At 42.0% G+C, this 20,687-nt stretch overlaps 2 protein-coding genes across 3 annotated transcripts in view; one reads left to right on the top strand and one right to left on the bottom strand.

Annotated features, from left to right (window-relative positions):
• Nucleotides 1–9,029, bottom strand: part of ptprea (protein tyrosine phosphatase receptor type Ea) — a 53,086-nt gene extending 44,057 nt beyond the window's left edge. For both annotated transcript variants that reach the window (XM_071907939.2, XM_071907940.2), the window contains exon 1: nucleotides 8,919–9,029. The gene's annotated coding sequence lies outside the window, so the exon portion shown is untranslated. The remainder of the gene's footprint in view (nucleotides 1–8,918) is intronic.
• Nucleotides 9,030–11,012: 1,983 nt separating this feature from the next.
• Nucleotides 11,013–12,322, top strand: clrn3 (clarin 3). The gene is made up of 3 exons (XM_071907957.2): nucleotides 11,013–11,362; nucleotides 11,681–11,866; nucleotides 12,048–12,322. Exons 1-3 carry the CDS (start codon nucleotides 11,131–11,133, stop codon nucleotides 12,320–12,322), a joined length of 693 nt encoding a protein of 230 aa, XP_071764058.1. The 5' UTR covers nucleotides 11,013–11,130.
• The last annotated feature ends 8,365 nt before the right edge of the window (nucleotides 12,323–20,687 follow it).

Raw genomic sequence — 20,687 nt, 5'->3', positions numbered from 1 at the left:
ACTGATGTGGGGTGCATTTCCTTATATGGAATCAATCCAATCTTCCCTAAGAGGCATATTACTCTCACTACTCCAAATTATGATACTTTTTCCTGTGATAATTTCCTTCCTTGTGGTGTTTTCCATGATGACAATGCCACTATGAACAGGGCAGTAGGCCATCCAATTGTTTGAAGAGCATGACAATGTTGTTTACCAAATGCCAAGGCCTTTTCAATAATGAGATGTGATCCAAAATGAAGATTTTATTCTAGATTCTAAGATAGCATCTCAGACAACTACCATGGTGCAGATGGAAAGCCCACATAATTAGGGATGCACAATATGGATTTTTTTCAGCCGATACCGATAACCGATAATTACCTGCTTCTCATGGCCGATACCGATAAGATAACCGATAATTTCACATCTTTGTATTTTAAAAAGAAGTTCATAACCTGTAGTTTGTGCACACCTGAGGGTAAGAAAGGCTAAGATGTAGTGAGCAAAGATGGATGATTTAATATTCCATAGCTCTGACCTAACCAAATCTAACTGACATCACTATTGTTAACACAACAAAAACAAAGAACAGTTCTGACTCTTCAAATGTTCATTTATTTTTTCTAGTAAAGTACATCAAAAAACATACTTTGGCTTTTATAGAGCATTTTGCCTAAGAATTCAAATTAAATGCTTTGACATAATCTGTCAAATCAGACATGTCAATGTATTAAATACAGGTTATTATTAATAGTAAAGTGTATCACTCAGTACAAAAATAAAGGCTTTTATAGAACCGAAAGCCTATGGCTGCTTAGTCTGCAGATAAAACCCAATGACAAAAGGCATATAGTAGACTGTTATGCTTAATAAAGAAATGGAAAAGGGTTTGGGGACAGCTATGCTACTTTTAGTGCATGAGGGTGAGGTAGGTTTTTCTATACTTTGGCTTTCGTAGAACATAAAGCCTATCAAATGTTTTGCATAAGAATTCAAAATAAATTAAATGCACTGACATAATATGTCAAATCAGACATGTCAACGAATTAAACACAAGTAATTGAAACAAAAAGTAAAGTGCATCCCTCAATACAAAAATAAAGGCTTTTATAGAACTGAAAGCCTATGGCTGCTTAGTCTGCAGATAAAACACAATGACAAAAGGCATATAGTAGACTGGCCCCTATGTCATTTTATGCTTAAAGGTATCCAAAGGAGTTTTCCCTGTAAACAACTCGTTTTGTATACATTCACATTTTCACCCAAATAGACAAGAGTTTTCTATTGTTGTTCCTTAATCTACATACTCACTGGACTAACGTCAGAAGTCCATATGTCCGTGGTAAAACTTATGTCGCTTACGTTGGTATCGATCAGACTATGAATGTGTGTGGCGACCACATCATACAGGGCAGGTAGGGATACGTCTGCAAAGTAGCGGCGGCTTGGGAGAGTATACCGGGGTTCCAAATGCGCCATTAGCAGGCGAAATCCTTGGTCTTCTACCACGGAAAAAGGCTGGTCATCAAGTGCCATAAATTCCGTGATTTTGTCATTAATTGCCTTAGCCTTTGGGCTGTCTCTAGTAAACTTCCTGCAGTTTTCAAATGCCTGTTGAATAGGCAGTACCGCACTCGCTTTTTTTTTGTGCCAACGCTAGCTGCTTCTTATTCCTTCAATACATTTTCGTTGCGATGACGACCTTTCAGGTCACTTATAAGATTTGTTGTGTTAAAACTTGTAGACTTTTTCCCTCCTCTCGGAACCCTTGCACAACATATATTGCAAATTGCAATCGTGTTGTCTTCCTCTAAAACTGTGAAAAACTTCCACACCGGCGATGACATGTTTGGCTCTCTAGTCCACACTGCGTGGCTCTACCCAGGTGCAGCAGTTTGATGTCATGAGCGCGACAACGGCGTGCTGCGCTTGTTAAGTCAATGAAAGCAATATTGGCTTCGTATTATCGGCTGTATTTATCGGCTATAATTTCATTATCGGAATAATACATACATAATATAAATTTCCCATTATTGGCCGATAATTTATCGGCCCGATATATATCGTGCATCCCTACACATAATCACTCAAAGTCATTATTGCCCTCTAGGAAAAAGTGGACCAAAACCAGCAAAAGCAGCCAACAGCATTACTGGCCATCCTGACTGGGACGAGTCTTTATAGATACAGAGAGGCCACTTGGGTACTTATGGGGTACAGCTAACCCTAACTCCCTAGTGATGCCAAGAATCTATCATTTTGTCAGTTACATTACAAAGCTATTCATTCTTATAATTTTACAGTCTACTGAAAGCCGAAAAAGCCACCTATGTATAAGTTGACATCATTATAGGCTAACAAAATAACAAAATGCATGGTTTAGAAGGGAGTGGGGAGATGAGCGTGTGCCCTGCTGGTATGCGTTTCCTATTGAGTCCCATGTCTCCATGTGTATCGGTGCTTTTGTTCCCTTTATTTTGACCATACCCTGTACTGTACAGTATGTTCTCTTTTTGGCACATAGGTAGAGTTGTGCAATACCATTACACAAAGGGAGCAGAAATTACATCCTTGACCACTGTGACAGGAATTCAATGGGATGAGGCATTTTCAAGGTTCCTTCCCCTCTTCTATGGTTTTCCTCGTCTTGCCTCTAAGACACAGTGAGATCCGGACTGCCTGTAACCTTGGCCATTCATATTATCCAGGACAAGCCCTGATTATCATCCCATGCATTAGCGCTTTCTGGCGCTTGCTGGAGGCCATCAGGATGCAGGGCATGTCGGCTCACCCCTAGCCGTGGGCTCACTGCGGCATCTGACTGCATTCATTTGGACACATTCATCACAGTCAACACCGGCTAAACACTACAAAGAAGCCCAAAGAGTCAAAAGTTAAAAGGTGCGTTTATTGAAAAAGATCTGACCTCGCTCGTCACGCCACATCCTTTTCAGCTCAACACAAAAAACGACAACGCGTCTAATGAATCAACGCTTGTCGCTGACGACAGACCTTTGATCTCATCAGCACAGTTGGATGAATTGAACAAGCCTCAACAGTACTGATTTCAAAAGGAGGCTCAAAGTGGATTGGCAATAGACTGACAATTCCATCACCTCAGATTCATGAGACTGCTAAAATGAATAAGCGTGACTGTGTTTTTTCTATTCTCAACTCAGCTAATCTTCATAAGAATGGAGTAAACAAATCTAATTGTAGGTGTGTTTAAATTGTTGTGCTCTATTTTATAGCTCGTCGGCATAATTTCAATGACTGAATGCCTCCAATGATCAAAAACGTGAAATAATAAAACCATTTCAATTATTGTACTCTGCATTTCAGTGCTAGTGTAAAAATGTTTATTCAGGTTATTCAAGCGCCTTCAAACCACATTATAGCTCTGAAAACACAAAGAAAATATCATTGAATGGGCTGTAACAACAATCATACACATCTCTCTGTGTAGCGGCCATGAAAGAATGAATAGGAAATGGGCCGCTTTAGTATGGCATCCATTATTCATTAAGCACCGCGCTCCTCCATGTCATCAACCTCTGTAGTGACACAACCAAACCATTATTTCCTCTTTCTCTCTTTCACTCACTCTTTACGTCCCTCTCTTTCTGTGTCTCTCTCTCTCTCTCTCACCCACTCACACCCGGCTTTCCTCTCTCATCTCTCTAAGAACAAGGATCAACTGGTATTTCAATGAGTTATGAAGGTCTGCGGTAGCTTAAGAGCCTGCAAATTGTAAAACACTCTACAGAACATCCAACTTTATAATCCAACTTCATAATCCGACTGTATTTAATGTAAGACCATTTGAAGAATATGATCCTACATGAACATTTGTAAAGACAATAGAAGAATATGATCCTACATGAACATTTGTAAAGACAAAAGCCTGCTGCAGCTGAGGTGCAATAGAAAAGCCATTGCAAGTGCTGATCTATCGCACAGCAAAATATATCTGACACTAGATGCAGAGGGGCAGCAGAGGCCCATAAAATAAGTCATAAGACAGACAGTAACCTTGATGCGTCTCCAGCCAGGCTCCATAGTTTATGGTCCTGCGGAAGTGAGGGGAGATAATCACTCTTACAATATGCCCCATCCGCATGTGAGAGACGTATGATCACAGCCACACTACTGCTGCTATTAGACTCAATTGTAAGCCACTTGCAGTGTTTGGAAGTGAGCAAAAACATAGAAGCGCAAGATTGTTCATTTTTGAATTAGTATTTTAGAGGAATATAAACAATGTGATTGCAATTAAGGAGAAATGCCTAAATCTCTTTAGAAACATCAGAAATGTCATGAGCACATAGACTCAGTATCTCATATATGCCTTAGTTTCACATCTTTTAACTCCAGAACAGTGACTGCATATTATCATAAAGATCCTGCTATCTAGGAGTGCGTGGGTGTCTTGGCATTCACATATAATAGGAGCACATCTCAGATTCATTTACCACGAACATCAAACAAACAGCCTTCAAGGAACTCCACAATAGCTGACATATTTCTTCCTTGTTGTCAAAGGGTTATTACATACTAACTGCTTTCACCATGTAGGTTGCCCATGGTTTTCCACGGGAAACCTAATATTTATTTTTCTAGTCATTCATTCTGATAAAAAAGTGTATTGAAACAGGTCTTAAGCCAGAGCTTGAAATGTTTACTTTCACTTCAGCTAAATCAGGGCACATAGCGCGGGGAGTTAATCTCTTTTGGGCTCCACCCTGCTTTTAGTCCCTGAGCAGGTCGCCAAATTGGGCTGACATATTCTCTGGCCTAAAAAAAAAATCATAGCTCAATGCAATAAGTGTCTTTATGTTAAAATCACATCTGTGAACATGCTGTCCCCGCCAGCAGATCATGTTAAGTATGTGAGTACATGATTATTACGTCATGACTGCAAGTGCACCGTAAACAAGTTGTTGCTGTCTGCTGCTTTTTTTTTTCTATTTCTACAGGCTGAAACACAGGCAAAAACATACAGATCTTAAACCATTCCAACAATGCTTTTTTTCCCCCTTTTTCTTTGGGGACTCATAAGTCAACTGCAGGGTCGTGGCTCAATCTCTCAGAACTTGTCTTCTAAGAGCTTTGTGGTGTACTTTGTAATGCGCTCATGTAACAACTGACAGAAATACAATAGAGAAACTATGTGTTGCCCGGAGGGGGAAATACACCCATATTACTACTGGGCAGCTGTTGCGCAGTGACATCATTCAGTCTTTCCCTAGGCTATATTCTCTTATTCAAACCAGAAGGTCTCAGGCTTAACTACAACACGCCTTTCTTCGTCATCTCCTATTTACATTTACCAGGGCGACTTACAATGAGTGGAATAAGCTTAAATTCCTAGATCATTAAAAGCAACCAGTAGTAAGGGGGTCAGTGGTCAAATCCACAGCACACAGATGATCGATGCAACAAATATCCCTGTGTCCCAACAGAGAAGTGCTAAGTAAAGAACTAAAAGCTGGGTAGAAAAGGTATGTTTTTAGGGGGTGTAGCACTACACAGACAGATTGATTTAACTTTAACTTCTCTTCAACAAATAATCTCTCTGTCTTGTCTCATGTGCTTGGACATACTGTTACTTTGGAGGAGCAACATACAATGACTCCTTCAAACAGATGGTTGGTAGGTTCTGACGCAACTGCAAAGGGACAGCCTTGATCTCCGTCCAGCTGTTTCCACGCTGCTGTGACCTAGCTCAGTCTTAAACACAGCTGACCGTAAACAAGCACAAGGGTATAAAGCAAACAGCCAGCACAGCTTCAATTTGATATACAACGGCAACATATCTACAATTCAAACACCGTAGCTGTCGCTCACGTTTCCCAGTGGCAGCATTAGGACCGGCTCTGTGACCGCAGGCTCGGGTGTAACACAGACCATTGGGTGTGTGAGAGAGTGAGAGAGAGAGAGAGGCAGGTAACAGTTTGCACAGCTGTGTGAACTGTCCCCACGGCGGCTATGTGTTTAATAGCTCCCAGTCCCGGGCCTCCTCACATGGTGACACACCCTCCCCCTGTCACTGAGGTCCCACCTCTCTGTGAATGGAGGCTAAGGGGCTTTCCTGATCCGAGCAAAGTCCTCCAGGCAGGAAGCAACACACTGCTCACATGCTCCGTCTTTGGTTTTCTTGGTTTTGTTGTCGTATATTCTCTGCTATTGCTTTCCATCTCGCTTCATCACTTCCCTCTTATTTCTGTCATTTTTCTATTAGAACAAAATGACATGTCTAATGTGAACTTATCCTAGTAACTCCTCCCCCAGGCCGCTGCTGCAAATTGGTGCTCTTAATATGAATTCGTAGTCCACTTGCCTGGTTAAGTGAGGGCTTAAAATGTGTTATCTCCTCTGCATGATTTGTAATACGTTTTATCATTACTAAATCATTTAAGCATGATGCCAAAATCCAAAGGCGGACTGCAGTGTTTGCATTCTGTAGCATTAGCCGCAAGCACAAACAAGCCTACAGTTGCAACATCGCTTCATGTGCTTTAGCAAGCTTCCACTACGGCAAGCAGAAAAATAACAGGTTGAATACAAATGGATGGTTTCTAGCGTTTCTATCAAAAGACAGATCTTACTATGGCAATTCCCATGTCTTATTCATGAGCCTTCCACAAAAGACGGCTGGAGTTGTTTCTGCTGGCACATATCTGACAAGTTCTGGGTCAGTCCCAGCCTCAACCCTTAATTGTCATGCCTTTATACCGATTAGTTCCTTCTCCGCGTATTTGAGAAACCTTCAAGTAGAGTGTAAAACGTGGTTGCAACCTAAGAGGTAGCAAAGCACAGCATGAAGTCTTGCAGCGGCAGCACAAAGTTAGAATCTGTGTGAATCCATGTTTCCAAGACTTGGGGATTGGGAGTGACTGGATGGTGGGCGAGTTGGAGGATTAGCTTCGGGCTGCACACTTGAGGTTTACACCCGGCAAGCTGCAAGAAACTCCAGGTATGCACGAGTCATTCCTCTCCACCTCGCTGTGGATTTCATTAATCACCACATCTGTTCATTTTGTACAGCACACCCACGCTCAAATAACATGGAACAGTGCTTCACATGCATTCCAATCTACCATTTTCCAGTCCTAACTATATCTGACAAAACTGTAAAGCACAGTGTTGAACAGCAATCAAATGTAACTTGGAAATTGCTGAACTGCTTTACCTATTGAGTATTTGTACTATTTTATTAAAAGATTTTTTTTTTTTTTATAGTAGTGTAAATGATAAACCAACTAACATTCCTCACCCTCTTCCACACTTATCCCTTAAATGATGATAACCATAGTCCATTATGATACTTCTACTCCTGAAACACATCAGTACACACACCTGGATGACCTCCATGCACTGAATCAATCTCACACCTGGGACTATTCAAGGATAACACGTAACAGAACAGGCCAGTCTTTTTGGCTATGATTTTTGGCTATGATATTCTTCTGTGAAATATACGCTCTAGTAGGTATGGAAATTTCACCAGCCTGGTAGCCCATGGCTAGTATTTTTCAGTTCAGATTTAACTTTTTTATTTTTTAGCTGGTGCAAAATTGCTCAGACAGAATAGAATTTCAATGGGACTTAATGGGAATGGTGAAGAGATGGAAGCCACATCAACACCCAAAACACACGGGGAATATACTTCTCAATTTCAGCAGTCAAATATGTTAATCCTTCTTGAGCCCTTAGACAATTTGGGCTGACTATCATCTCTTATGGCCCCCCAGAATCTGTGTCACACCAATGTAAATGTCCCCCAAGAATCAAGGGGTAAAAATGGAAAATGTGACACTGACTGTATGCAGAATGGTTTTTAGAGAATATACACACATTTTGTTTCAGTATAATCTCTACCTTAAAGCCCAATCAACAGTAAAGGCTGTCAGAGTCAGTCTCCTGTTTATTGACAGTACAGACTTGAGTCTTAGCTCTTGTTTGTGGCTTTTAAGTTCCAGGGTCTGATTACAAAAAGATGTCACACATGGCATATAAAAGGGCTTGGCAAGAGGGAGATGTAGGCTAGTGTGTAGGGAGCCCGCCCCTAAACAGAGGACCCAGGGTTCAACCCCGAGTCGAAAAGCACCCACCCTGCTGAGGTGTCTTTGAGCAAGACACTGAATCCCTCCCAGTAACCCTGACCTCTGACCTCCCTGTGGAGGGGGCACAGCAAAAACTGAAATTCCCTACAGGGACTAATAAAGTGTCAAATAATTAGCACATTAAAAGCAAAAGATATTGAATTCTTTGGCAGCTAACATTACCACTTATCACCAAACACTAAATGAGGGCTAAATGTTATGACAGAACTGTAGAACCTGCACAGACTCTAGTATACAATAACAAGCCCTAGCATGATCCACCCATGATGTCTGAAGTACCAATGTTGCCTCTTCCCACTGACATGTTGGAACTGGCTCAACAGTAGCCCGCAATAGACAAGCAGTCTATTGAAGAATAGGGATCAAATGATATCCGTGATAGAAATAAACACAAAAGATAAATACAATAGATAAATCGAAGAAGAACTGGACCAGAAAAATAAAGATGAAGAAGGACAGCAGCGAAGAAACTCCAACAGCTTGTTCCATTAACCCACATTCACTCACCGTGGGTTGACAGAAGTCGTCTCAGGTTGTCAAACGGAGAGGCACGGCTCCCAGTATTTTGCCAAAACGTTGTGAGCTTAACAGGAAATGCATTTACAGCCTTATTAAACCTGAATGTGCTCGTGAAATTAACGTTCCGGCGAAGTATTGCTGATATTTAACCGCGCGTGCCGCTGTGCGTAACGGACAGGTAACACGATGTTGCAGTTGACTGAAAAATGACTGAAAAATTGACGTTTTCCACTCGCTTACTATGTGTCAAAATGCAAAACGGCGGCGTGATAAAATGCACTTATCACTCACCTTGATGATTTAAACGTTAAATCCAGCGTGAGCGCAGATTGTCTTGTGGCGAGGCGATGCTTCAGTGTTGCCGCCTGTCACCGGGAAGGAGCAGTGTGTGTTTACCCCAACATAACATAACTGTACTGTCAGCGAGCAGAGCGGCTCCGGATCCGCTCTCCTCTCCGGTGAAGAGAGGGAGCCACAGCCTGGCCGTACGCTTTATTACAGCATGTGGTTACCAAAGAAAGCGGGGACCGGGGACCTCCAAGGGCGTCCCCCAAGTCAAATAAGGAATAGTTACATTTTTCTTTAATTCTTTAATCAGCAAAACGTGAATTAAAAATAAATACGTAAATACTTTCCCACACTTTCACTTATGCACTTCTTAAATTACACAATGGGGTTTGAATGAGTTTCGTTTTGAGACTTGCTCACCCCACAAAGAACTCTGTGAATGTGAAAATCATCAGAATTTGCATTAAAGGGTTTTCACATAACAGCGATTTAAAATATACTGTAGAAATGACTGATTTGTTGCTGAAATTATAATGTAAGCATTTAGCTGACAGTCTTACTCGGAGCAAATTACAATGAGGCAGAACACGTTGGCTGATTGAACCTGGGACCTTGTTGTTAAGGGACAGTCACACTGATAAGAGATTTATCTCTTTCCCCAACTACAATATAACTTCTGTACTAAACTATAACAATAAAAATATCCTCAGATGGGGCTCCCTGGGACAAAATCTTACCACACAGTGGTCCATGACTTAACATCTATCTATTTAGGGGTCCTTAACATGGAAAAGTTAGGGAACCTCTATATTAAAACATGTGAACACAATGACATCCAGAGGCAAAGACAGCAGGACAGGTGGAGTAACTTTGTAAAGGCACAAACACAGAACTATATATGAGCGTAGTAAGAGAGATCTCTCAAAATTAAGACCACATTTCCCATAAACCCTGTTGCTTCCTGTTGCAAAGAGGATGTTGCTACTTGCCCCCCCTCCCCCTCCCTGGTGTCATTCCTTGTGTGTTTGTTTTGGAGAGATTTTGTCTTTTAATGTACTGAAGAGGATAAACATGCTGAAAGTGATTTTTTTTCAAGAGGCCTTTCAATCATTTCGCCATCTGCCATTGCAAGAAACTTTGAAAGCCTTAGCTCCAGTTGTACTGGAAGAACAGCTCCCTCTTCCTGTTGTGCTGTAAAGCAATCCAGCAGTTTTCCTGCAAAATCCGACCCGATGGCACATCATAATGTAATATGCAGTGCAAAGGCCAGGAGAGGTATTGGTCTCATTTGTTTATAGTAACTATACTGATGTCTCAAAATTAATATGGTAATAATTGATTGATGTTAAAATGCTACATGGAGCACCTTTTCTGTGACATACACAATTATATTGAATTTGAAATATTAAATGTTTCTGTGAAATCTTTTGTATGATTCCCAACACACGTCATCTGCCTGTATCATGGCTTTAGTGCTCCATCTATGACACACATGGGAGATCTGGCGATCATATCTCTTCCAGTAAACCTACTCTAGTGGGAAAGGTAAATAATTAATCTGCTTTATGTTTTATGACCCTGCCCTTTTAGGAACAGGACTTTGGATCCAAGGCTGTGAACCTACTTCTTTTCCAAACAAAGTGCACCGCCACTGGAAGAGGGAGACACTGAACACTGAGAAGACTATTAACATGTCTTGAAAGTCTTAACAGACTTTAAACAGTCTTAACAGTCTTTTACATGTCTTGAAAATGCTTTTGTTCAGTTGCACTAGATTGATAGGCTACTGTATAAGCGTAGTCAAACACTGTCAGTAATGGTCCTTCAAAATAGATTATAACATATTTATATGGAGATACCAGAAATAAAAGAGAAATTAAATAAATTGTAGTTGAGACCAGACACTTTACAGGCTGAGAGACAGGCTTCCCTTTTGGCATTACCCTGCTACCTACCATGTTTATGCTGTTTGGGAAAATAGTGTCACCACTATGACAACCAGCTTTCTCTCTCTCTCCCTCTAACCAAAGGTCACACTCATAATCAAGAGGTTTTATTACCAGCAGTCTGCATTTTACTCCTCCCAGTAAGGTTACTGCTTCAGGGAATCTTTAGAGGATCAGGTGGTCCTAATCTGGTTCTGCGGCTTCATCGGAGCTTTAGAGAAGAGAAGCTGAGATTTACATTCAGCTAGTTCAACTGGAATACAGAGATAATGCCATCCACAAAGAAGACTCTCCATTTCATGTCCAGTGCGCTGGTGACTTCCATTTCTGTGGCGGTGTTGGGGTATGCCATGTCGACACAGTGGGTTAAGACTACCATGGAGTGCGCTCCCAGCGGATATGAGCTCTTCAACGGAACTGCTGTGGTCACACTGGGGCTTTTTGAGGGGAATTCTACTAGAACCGCTTGTCCCTTTTTTGGGGGTATCGATCCATTCCAAGGTAACTTATGATCTGAATCGTATCCTTCAAGTTAGACAGAATGCAATTCCATATATACTGTGTGAGCACGTTATCGCTGAAAGGTGTGAATTTCATACCTGACCAGACTTGACAGGACAACATCTAAAATAGTCTGTTCACAACATACAAAATCCACCTGAAAATAACTGATATGGGCATTTCTTATACTTCTCATATTTCTCATGTACTTCTTATACTTAGTATTAGCCAGCCACCAAATTGTAAGGTATCATAATAGTTCCCTAGTAAGTTTCACATGGTTAACGATCCCTTGATGTTCCTGTGCTGCTTCTGTAGTGTTTCCCCAGTTGGGAATGGCTGGAGGAGCTCCTGTGATCCTTCATGGTCTGGCTGTGCTCCTGCTGGTCCTGTGTCTGCTGTTCTCAGCTGGCAGCATCCTTATCGCCCTTTACAACAGTGTCAGCAACCCTTACGAGACCTACATGGGGCCTGTTGGCTTCTACGCCTGCAGCTCGCTCAGTGGTAAGGATGACCACGACCCGGTAGTGACACAAATCTTAGAGAATTGAGCATTTGGGAGCTGGTTTTGAGTAATAGATGTAGAATTGCCAGAAATGGATCGATGACGAGACTGATGTGGAGGGTGGGATGTAATTTCGTCCCGTTCTTTGTCACAGCGCTAACGGCACTCTTTCTTCCGCAGCGTCTCTGTCTTTTGTGGTCCTCATCTTAATTGTGGTGAATGTCAACTTCACCAACATGGCAGAGGAAGTGGTGAAGGACTTTGCCAGGGATGCGGTGGAACTGAGGAACAAGCGGTCTGAGATGCAAGTAGGATACTACCTCCTGATCCCCTACATAGTACTCTCTCTCCTCGCCATTGGCTTGATCTACATGTACGAGCACGCAGCCTACACACAGAGGAAAGAGCAACAGAGGCCTACCGAGGACGCACCCAAGGAGATAATGATGTATTAGCGGCCCGCAATGGAATCCATTTTCATTGACATTGATGAGTCACTCATCATGCTCAAAGACTGTTTCTGGAGCGGAAATTATTTATCATAATGGGAAATTACTGACAGAAATCAAAGGTATTGACAGTAAAGTATGTACAGTATGCCTGTACAGCTGGTTTAGTATATGTATAGTAGGAATAGGGTGGAAGTGTCCAGTATTGTCATATTAGAGAACAAGTTTGATCATACATCCCACACAACATCTTTGTTTTTTTCAAGTCAATTTTTTTCGAGTCATTATGAGTATTTTTTTTTTTTCATTTCAGTGTTTTAATCTGATCAAAAATGCCCATGTTTTAAATAATTTTCTCATACAAGTTAATTAGAAAAAATTAGCATAAGTTAACTAGTTGATATCTTGATAGTTGATAGTGACTTTGCAAGTACCGGCCTAAAAATATCTATTTATTTTGTATAAGGGCAATAAAAGTGTTTTGTTTGTGAAAGATGATAGTGCTTTATTTTTTCATTGCTAGGAGAAATTAGACAGCCATGCTTAAATCTTAAAGTCACAGTGAAACCGCATTTTGAGAGCAGCTTGCTTCCTTAATATGATGTATTTCCTGTTCAAACAGGCTATAACACGGGGAGGGATCATTCAGAAGTGTGAACCAATGCCATATAAGTTAGGCAGTTTTATTTGATGGGAGTTAAGGAAGGGTGTGATTGTTTATTGGTTGGAATTTGTATTTACCGCTTTTATTCATCGCTTACTGGTACACCATGATGTAACCATTTAAGACGCACTGTTTTCCAGGAAGTAAAAGTAACAGGATTTTGATATAAAAATACAAAAAAATAAAATGCTTGTACATGTTTTGTTTTGTTTTTTGTTTTTTTGGCAGTTATTGTTAAATCCTATGTGTATTTTATGGTGTGGAAAATTTGCTAACAAGGTGAAAAAGTGATTTTTCATTTCATTGTGACTTCAAATACATCAGCATGTTTTATAGGTATACAAAAACTTTATTACATTTTGACCTGCTTATGTGTCCCAGACACTAGTTTGCATAAAATCTGTGAACTTGAATAAACAGTGATGAAATTATGTTGTTTTCTCCTTTGTAGTGTGATTTGTCAAAATTACTGCAAACCTTCAACTATACACTATTCTTGTAATTTGAAGTTATAGAGGCTGTATAGAGACTGACTAAAGAGCAGAAGTCAGATTGAGTATCAGTTATTATACTATCATATATGTGGTTCACAGGTAAATCATACTTAGGTGAAAAATCTCAAGGTAAAACAATAAAAGGTGAGAAGCTGAGGCAGAAAAGGGGATTCTGTAGTCATACCCAGTTGGAGGTGAAAATCCGAGGTGATAAATGTGTCTTTGCTGCCCTCTATCTCTGAGACTGAGAAGTAATGCAAAAAAAAACAAAAAAACGTGAAAGCATGTCAACAACCAGGCTTGAAACAAGTACATTTGAAAAATAAAATTAACAAAACATAATCAGTGACTTTATTTTAATCACTCATCTCATAGAGCTGACAGGAGGACTTGAGGACACCTACTGTAGATGCTCGTGGATAAAATAACCAATTTTTAGAGCACATGATGCTCTAAATCATGATGACAATTTTCCTGAGATATTTCTGCCAAATGAGCTGACTGATGTTGCTCAGAGAGAGACAGAATGCAAAGGGAAGTCACTGTCATCCATCTTAAAATCCCCAGGAAATGGCTCACAGCGAGCAGTGACACAGGACACAGACACACAGACTCCCGCTGGCATTCCCATGACTGGAAATCTACTGCCTCAGACCTGGGAAGACATACATGGATTACCTTACTTACCTAGGCCAATTCATGTCTCACGATAGGAGCAGTGCTTAAGTTGAGCCCTTTAAACTCCGGTGATGCATTGCATCCTAACCCTATCCACTTCCATGTGGGATCAACTCGGAAAAGCCTTGATGAGAGATAGAGATTTATTGCAGATCTACTCAATCCATTTCAGAGGATTTGAAATACAAAAAAAAAGAAAACACATAATGAGCAAAACAAAGCGTGCTGATAATGTAGATGCAGAGATAATTCTTTCTGAGAATCGGCGTCTAACTCCTGCAGACACACTCTCACAGCTGTGATTCACATGGCTGTGTTGACATGGGAGCAGGGGCGAGGTGTCCTGTTACCGCTTCCCGTGTCTCATCACTCAGGGCCTAAGTCTGTTTGGACATGCCCTTTCCAGCACCTCTCAGCCCCGCAACGCCTTCTACCTGCCTTCAAAGGAACCACTCTTCCTTTAAGTCTCACACTTCAAGGGACGTGGAGAAGGATGCGGCAGTCTGCTTTGTGCTCTTCACTGTGAATATGTATTGAATTTCTGAGAATGCATGGTTTCTACCATGAATAAAAAGCACTGCAGGACTAAAACAAATTCAGTGAAGTAGTAAATCCACGGCAAACTTGGCTAAGGTGCTGGAGACAAAATATAGTCTCATGAGAAAAGGAACTTCTGCTTACTTAGTTCCATGCAAGTTTAATTTATTGCTTCAATAAATTTCAGTCTTTCAGTCTGCTACACTCAACAACAAGCAAGTGTGATATGCCAGTGGCTAATATTTGAGTCTTTACATTCATTTCCTAACCACTACCATGGTCACCAACCTACTACTACTATACTATACTATACTATACTATACTATACTATACTATACTATACTATACTATATTATACTATACTATACTATACTATACTATACTATACTATACTATACTATACTACTCATGATGTAGGATGATGCAGCATGATGTAACCCTAAGGTGTGATTGGAACCCAGTGTGAAGTCTTACAGCAGGTTGCATTCTCCAGAGGAAGCCACATTAAGGCCCTGTTTCAGTACAAAATAGCCTGCTGTGAAATTGATAAGCACAACACACACACAGCCTTGTCAACCATCAGAGCCCCACTTAAATCATTTGTCACCCTCTGAAATTTCTTGACTGTCACCACTGACCCAGTCTTAATTCTGACAAAGTAGTGTGATACTTACACATGAACTAAAAAGCAAAATAGTACTCCATGATTTTGTAAATTCTAAAATCATTATTTCCAGGGTATACTTGCATAAATAATAATGTGAAGGACTGATCCGTAAAAACATAAAGCATGGCAGCTCATGCAGTGTGACTTTCAGTGCATGTTATCCCATATTTGCCTTGTAAAGAAGTAAAATCCACTGTAGAGTGCAGTGCAGACATTTTAAGTTGTTGCAGGTTCCCCTGACTCTGAATATCAGCCTGCATGACAGCTGCCAGAGGAAATATTTACCTATCTTTTTTTACCGCTCCCCTCTAGTTACTGTGTGCACTGAGGTGTGGAATAGCAAAATTGCCATTGAGAGATCTCTTTTGCCGTTTGCTGTGCAAACATTGATTGAATATAATCAGAGATGGGCACTAATCTCTTCCTCTCCCCACGCTCTGTGTCTCTTACTTCTCCAGAATAGATAAACCTGGGATTATGCAGGACCCCTGAGCCCTGGCCACTCACTCTGTGTGATAGGATTAAAGCGGAGACTTTTGTACCTGTGAAACCTTATCCTCCCAGGTCCCGCATTACAGAGGCCCGTGAAACAGACACCTCCAGCTGCAGGGCAGGGGGACACACATTCAGCCAGGTAGAGTCCACTCTGGTGGGGCACGGAGGGTCGGGGGATGGGTCAGGTCTCCTTCCACCTTCAAGAGTCAGTTTCACGTGGACAACAGGGGGGGTGGCAGGGTGTGTGTATGTGTAGATGTGGGACAACACTTGTTTTTACACTTTCACAAACACCCTTAGAAAAGGCTCCTCTACAGACAGATCTACTCTAAAAAAAAAAGCAATAAAAGAGCAATATACACAGGTCACAAGGCAACAGCAACATTCACACATTCTGTAAGTGACTCTAGTGCTGTTTCCTAAACTGTGAGTTTCCACTACATTCCCCAGTGCATCATATTCCTCTGGCAAAGCCTTAAGCTCAGTGAACCTGGAAGTCCTTTACAACTGAGAGTCATTCCTGCCCCAGAGCTTCTTTATGTCTCTACACTGGACGTCCTTATCTCTACTGACTGACCTCCTTCCTCCCAATCCATGATAGTGTGTGCAGTATCTTCCACGTGTTGCATTTCCATATGACATCATGAACATTTATTGCACCGCCACTGCCCTGCTGTGTTGGCAACACGCCTTAGCAACAGCAGCGAGACACTGCTTTAATTTCAAAGAAAGTTAGGATGCATAGGGGACAGGTATCAAGTGGTGAGCTGTATCTCTCCACTCATGAGGAGCAGGCCTTCTCTCACACTCAGCCTGACCACGTGATATCGGAAAGGTAGGTTATCTTCGTCATTAATCTTAATTTGTCAGTGAGGGCTGAGGTGTAGGCGGAGGGAAGGCGAGGAGGAGGAGGACAGGAGGAGGGCTAAGAGGTAATTGCACCCCTGCTGCTCCATTATGGTGTCATTCCTCTGTTAACAGGAGATAAGATCTTCTCCAAATCACCTGAAGCCAATTCTCCACTTTACCCTGCCTGAGACAGACAGAGAAAGAGCGGGTATCCAGCCTGGTCTCCCCAGCTTACCTGGTCTCACAACCCTGATGAAATGCCTGGAGACTGGCTCAAACTGAGCTAATCAATCTGTGTAGAATCTTGCTGGCCAATCTGTGTCCATGTGATAAAGAATCTCTGGTGTAGCGGTGGTATGCACCGATGATGCCGGATGGCGGCTTACACCCAGAGTGATGGATGGAGGGGAGGGGGAGCACTTTCTCTGCCCCATGCCGCTTGACGCCCTAGTTGATTAATGTAGCCCTGATTGGCAGGTATGATAGATATCACCGGGTGTAACGAGCAGGGACACACAGTTAACCTATTGACACAGCCTGTGGTTGGATTATATTGGGGCCATTTGACCCAAACACAGAAACAAAATGGTTAAGGATGTAAAAAAAAAAAAACAGCAAGGCTGCAGGGAGCTGATTAATGTCAGTGTCGTGTATCGTGTCTATTAAATTATTATCTGATGATGAGACACTTGATTGTTTTTTTTAGCTTTTTATTGTTATCAAAAATCCACCAACATATATTATAGATCATAGATATTTTTTAAGGTTGAGATTGTAGCAAAATATTTTTTTTGCATATCATTACATTTAAAGTCCCAATTTAGTTTGAATCCTCTTCAATGCAAAATACAACAGGCTTACATTAAAATACATTTCTCATAGGAGTGACAGTTCCCCAAAGGGAATTACTTACTCAGGCTTTGCACAAGGTGGCAGTATTCAATAGTTTAATCAAACCAAATCTTGACTGAAACTTGCAATGTAGATATCATTGCAGCCCATCATTGGGAATTAACCTTAGCCTGCATTTTGTGATACAAATTACAACTCATATACATATTTATGAGCATAAAAATATCTTGTCTGTGCCAGATACCCTTATAATAATAAAGAAAACACAACATGAACCACTTAAATGAACCACTGCAAATGTCTCACCTACTGATTTTTAGGACACATATGAGAGTTTATATCTGTCAGTGGTTTTAAGGTTCATCTCTGTCTCCCTGAGATGAAAGGCTGCTGTGTGAGGGAGGAGCCCAGACTGTCACTGGAGCAGGACACAACTCCATAGATCACAGACACCCCACTGTAACTGAGACGCTCACTCACAGACTGCAAGCTGTTCCCCAATCCATATGGCCATAAAACTACTGAGATTCCAGCAGTCTGCAACCATGGACAGCACATATAAATTCTAGTCCTCCTTGGACAGTATTCCCTTACCCTTGTCTGACAATAAGAACTTTTCTGTGCAAAGGATTCCTTCACAATAAGCAAGAATTTAATCTCTAATTTAAATAAGGTAAATATCAATGAGTGGTGTTGATATGAAGGTTAAAGAGCAGTTGCATGTATGTTCCACCACTACTGTACACTCAGTGGATTTCCATGATGAAATACCCATGTCCCATAAAAGCTCTCAACGCTGCATGTCATCAGCTCCTGTCATGGCTCTAGGAGCGTCTGACGGCACCGAGTGTCTTTTACAGAAGCCAGATGGGGAGAGGTGCTGGAATAAAGTGCATCAAGTGCCCCCCTATTGAGCTTTATGAACGGATTAAAGGATTTGCAGTGAACTGTCATGAGGCCGTCAATCAGTGTCACACCCGTCCAAAAGAGCAAATTTACGGGATCGACCGCAGAGAACACCTTGAGGCTGTTGTCATGAAGAGTATAACTTCATCTGTCAAGCCATTCCCTTCAACATCAACACCTTGAGCTATGGGAATAAAAAAAGATTGGGACTGTGACACAAGACACTACAAATTACCACAGCTTCTCAATACCCAAAGTTTACCTTAAGGAATGTTGGTGCAATCCAATACTTCTACACATTTACTCCATTCATCATCGAGCTTTCTGACACTCCTCTGAGTGGTGGCTCTGGCATTTCAGCCTGCGATGCGAAGTCTAAAAGCTGCAACGGCCTGTCTGTCTTACTAATAAAACAGAGGTTCTTTGAATACAGCAGAATTTGATATCAGCTTTCTAAATCCTACATAGGGAACAATGCAGCCTCTCTACAGGAGCCAATGTTCAGTGTCAGTTACCATAGACGTGGAGACATGGTGTCTGTCTGCTGGAGGGATCATAAGTGCTTGAGGCCTGTTTGCATGTGTATGAAACAATTTGTCAGACCACATAACCAGCTGACCCCTCGCTTACTACAAGCTGGCCCCCCTTCTATGCGGGACCATGACAGAGAAGATGTCCCATCCATAGTTGCATTGAAATTAGTGTAATTCTCAGTAGTGCCAGTATCTAAAAAATGCATATAAGACCAGAAAATAAGAGATGCTAAAGAGGGAATAGAGGAGATAAAACTCCCAGACCTGTCTTCACCCTCTGTGTCAAGTCATCACCTCCTGGTTGGGTGGGTGTCAGCGAAGGGAGGACGGCTGCACAAGAGTGGGTTGAGGTGGAGGGGAGAGGAGGGGGTGGGAGGGGGGTAGAGTGGGTGAATGGATCACCTTGCCAAATCCGCTGTGAAGGCCTCTGCTCGGTGCACTTAGCGCGGCGGCTGGAGTCGACGCGTAAGCGGGTGCAGGTCTCCCCGAGGCGACACTCAGGCCCCGGCCTCCCCTCTATTGTCATCTGCCCGTCTCTCAGCCTCTCCATCCAGCAATCTGCCTGGAGGAAACTCACTTCCTCCCTCCGCATTCTTCCTCCCTCCATTACCCCCAGGAGAAGCAGGGGGAGTTCCGCCGAGGGGGGACTCCCAGGCGGGGTCAGGGGAGTATCGATGTCGGGGCCCGAGTGTTGGGGTCTCGCCACTATAGGCCATCTATCAAACACTATAAACTCATCAGCCATACGGAAATGGAATCATCACCATCCTGTCCATATCCCTTTCTGAAATTATTACTATAACCTGTCGGGGCGGTTGGACAGAGGATGTGTGTCGGTTTGAGTTGGTTTTATGAAGATTGCTTGTGCTACTAAGGGGATGGATGCAGACAGATGCTAGTGGCTCCTGGATCTATGACAGTGATAAGAGAGTGATAGGACACTAGCACACCTCACTGAGCGGAATGGCAAATATGTCATCATCCCGAGACAGGGTCTAGCCAGGCCGTTTCAGAGAGTGCACCCATGTCAGGGTGATGTATGGACGCAGTAACACAACCTCTGAGAAGGCATAGGGGGGAAACGCTGTGCTGCCAGCCAGCTCCTCAGATCCTGAGCAGAAGAATAGGGGCCACATGTAAACATTTGAAATGTGCCACTCATTTTTCTCACGGTGATTTATCACCGACCTGACCGCTCTGACTGCAGCCATGTGTAAAAATCTGACTCAAAGCTCGAGCAAAGGTCAAAGCAATTTTGGCGATAGACTTCTCGGCAAAAGCATTTCTTTTAACTCTAACATAAATGCGAGTCCAATTTATAGTTCATGGCTGCAGAGATAGACATCAGTTAGTTAATACCAAAGGTCAGTCTCTCTGCTTTTAACAATATGGATTACATCTTCAGAGGTTTGTCTTACAAAACCCTGCCCTTTGGCTGGTTATACATTCTGTGAAGCTCACAGAGGGCCTATCCCGAGTCTCTTAATGGAAACGGCTTGGGAACTCATTTGTGAAGAGCAGTGAGAAAAAAAAACACTAAGTCTTGGAGGAATTTCTTCCCCTGGGGATCCCTAAGTGATGTCCATCTTCCCCTCGCCCTGCAGTCATTCAGAAAGCTGAAACTGGAGAACATGACTGACACTTTCAATTCTCTCACTCAGGATGTTCTCTGCAATTTATGGCTGAAAGCAAGTTA

The sequence above is a fragment of the Centroberyx gerrardi genome, chromosome 20 (assembly GCF_048128805.1).
Source record: "Centroberyx gerrardi isolate f3 chromosome 20, fCenGer3.hap1.cur.20231027, whole genome shotgun sequence".
In the NCBI taxonomy this organism is placed as follows: Eukaryota; Metazoa; Chordata; class Actinopteri; order Beryciformes; family Berycidae; genus Centroberyx; species Centroberyx gerrardi.
This window is presented reverse-complemented; position numbering and strand designations above follow the sequence as displayed.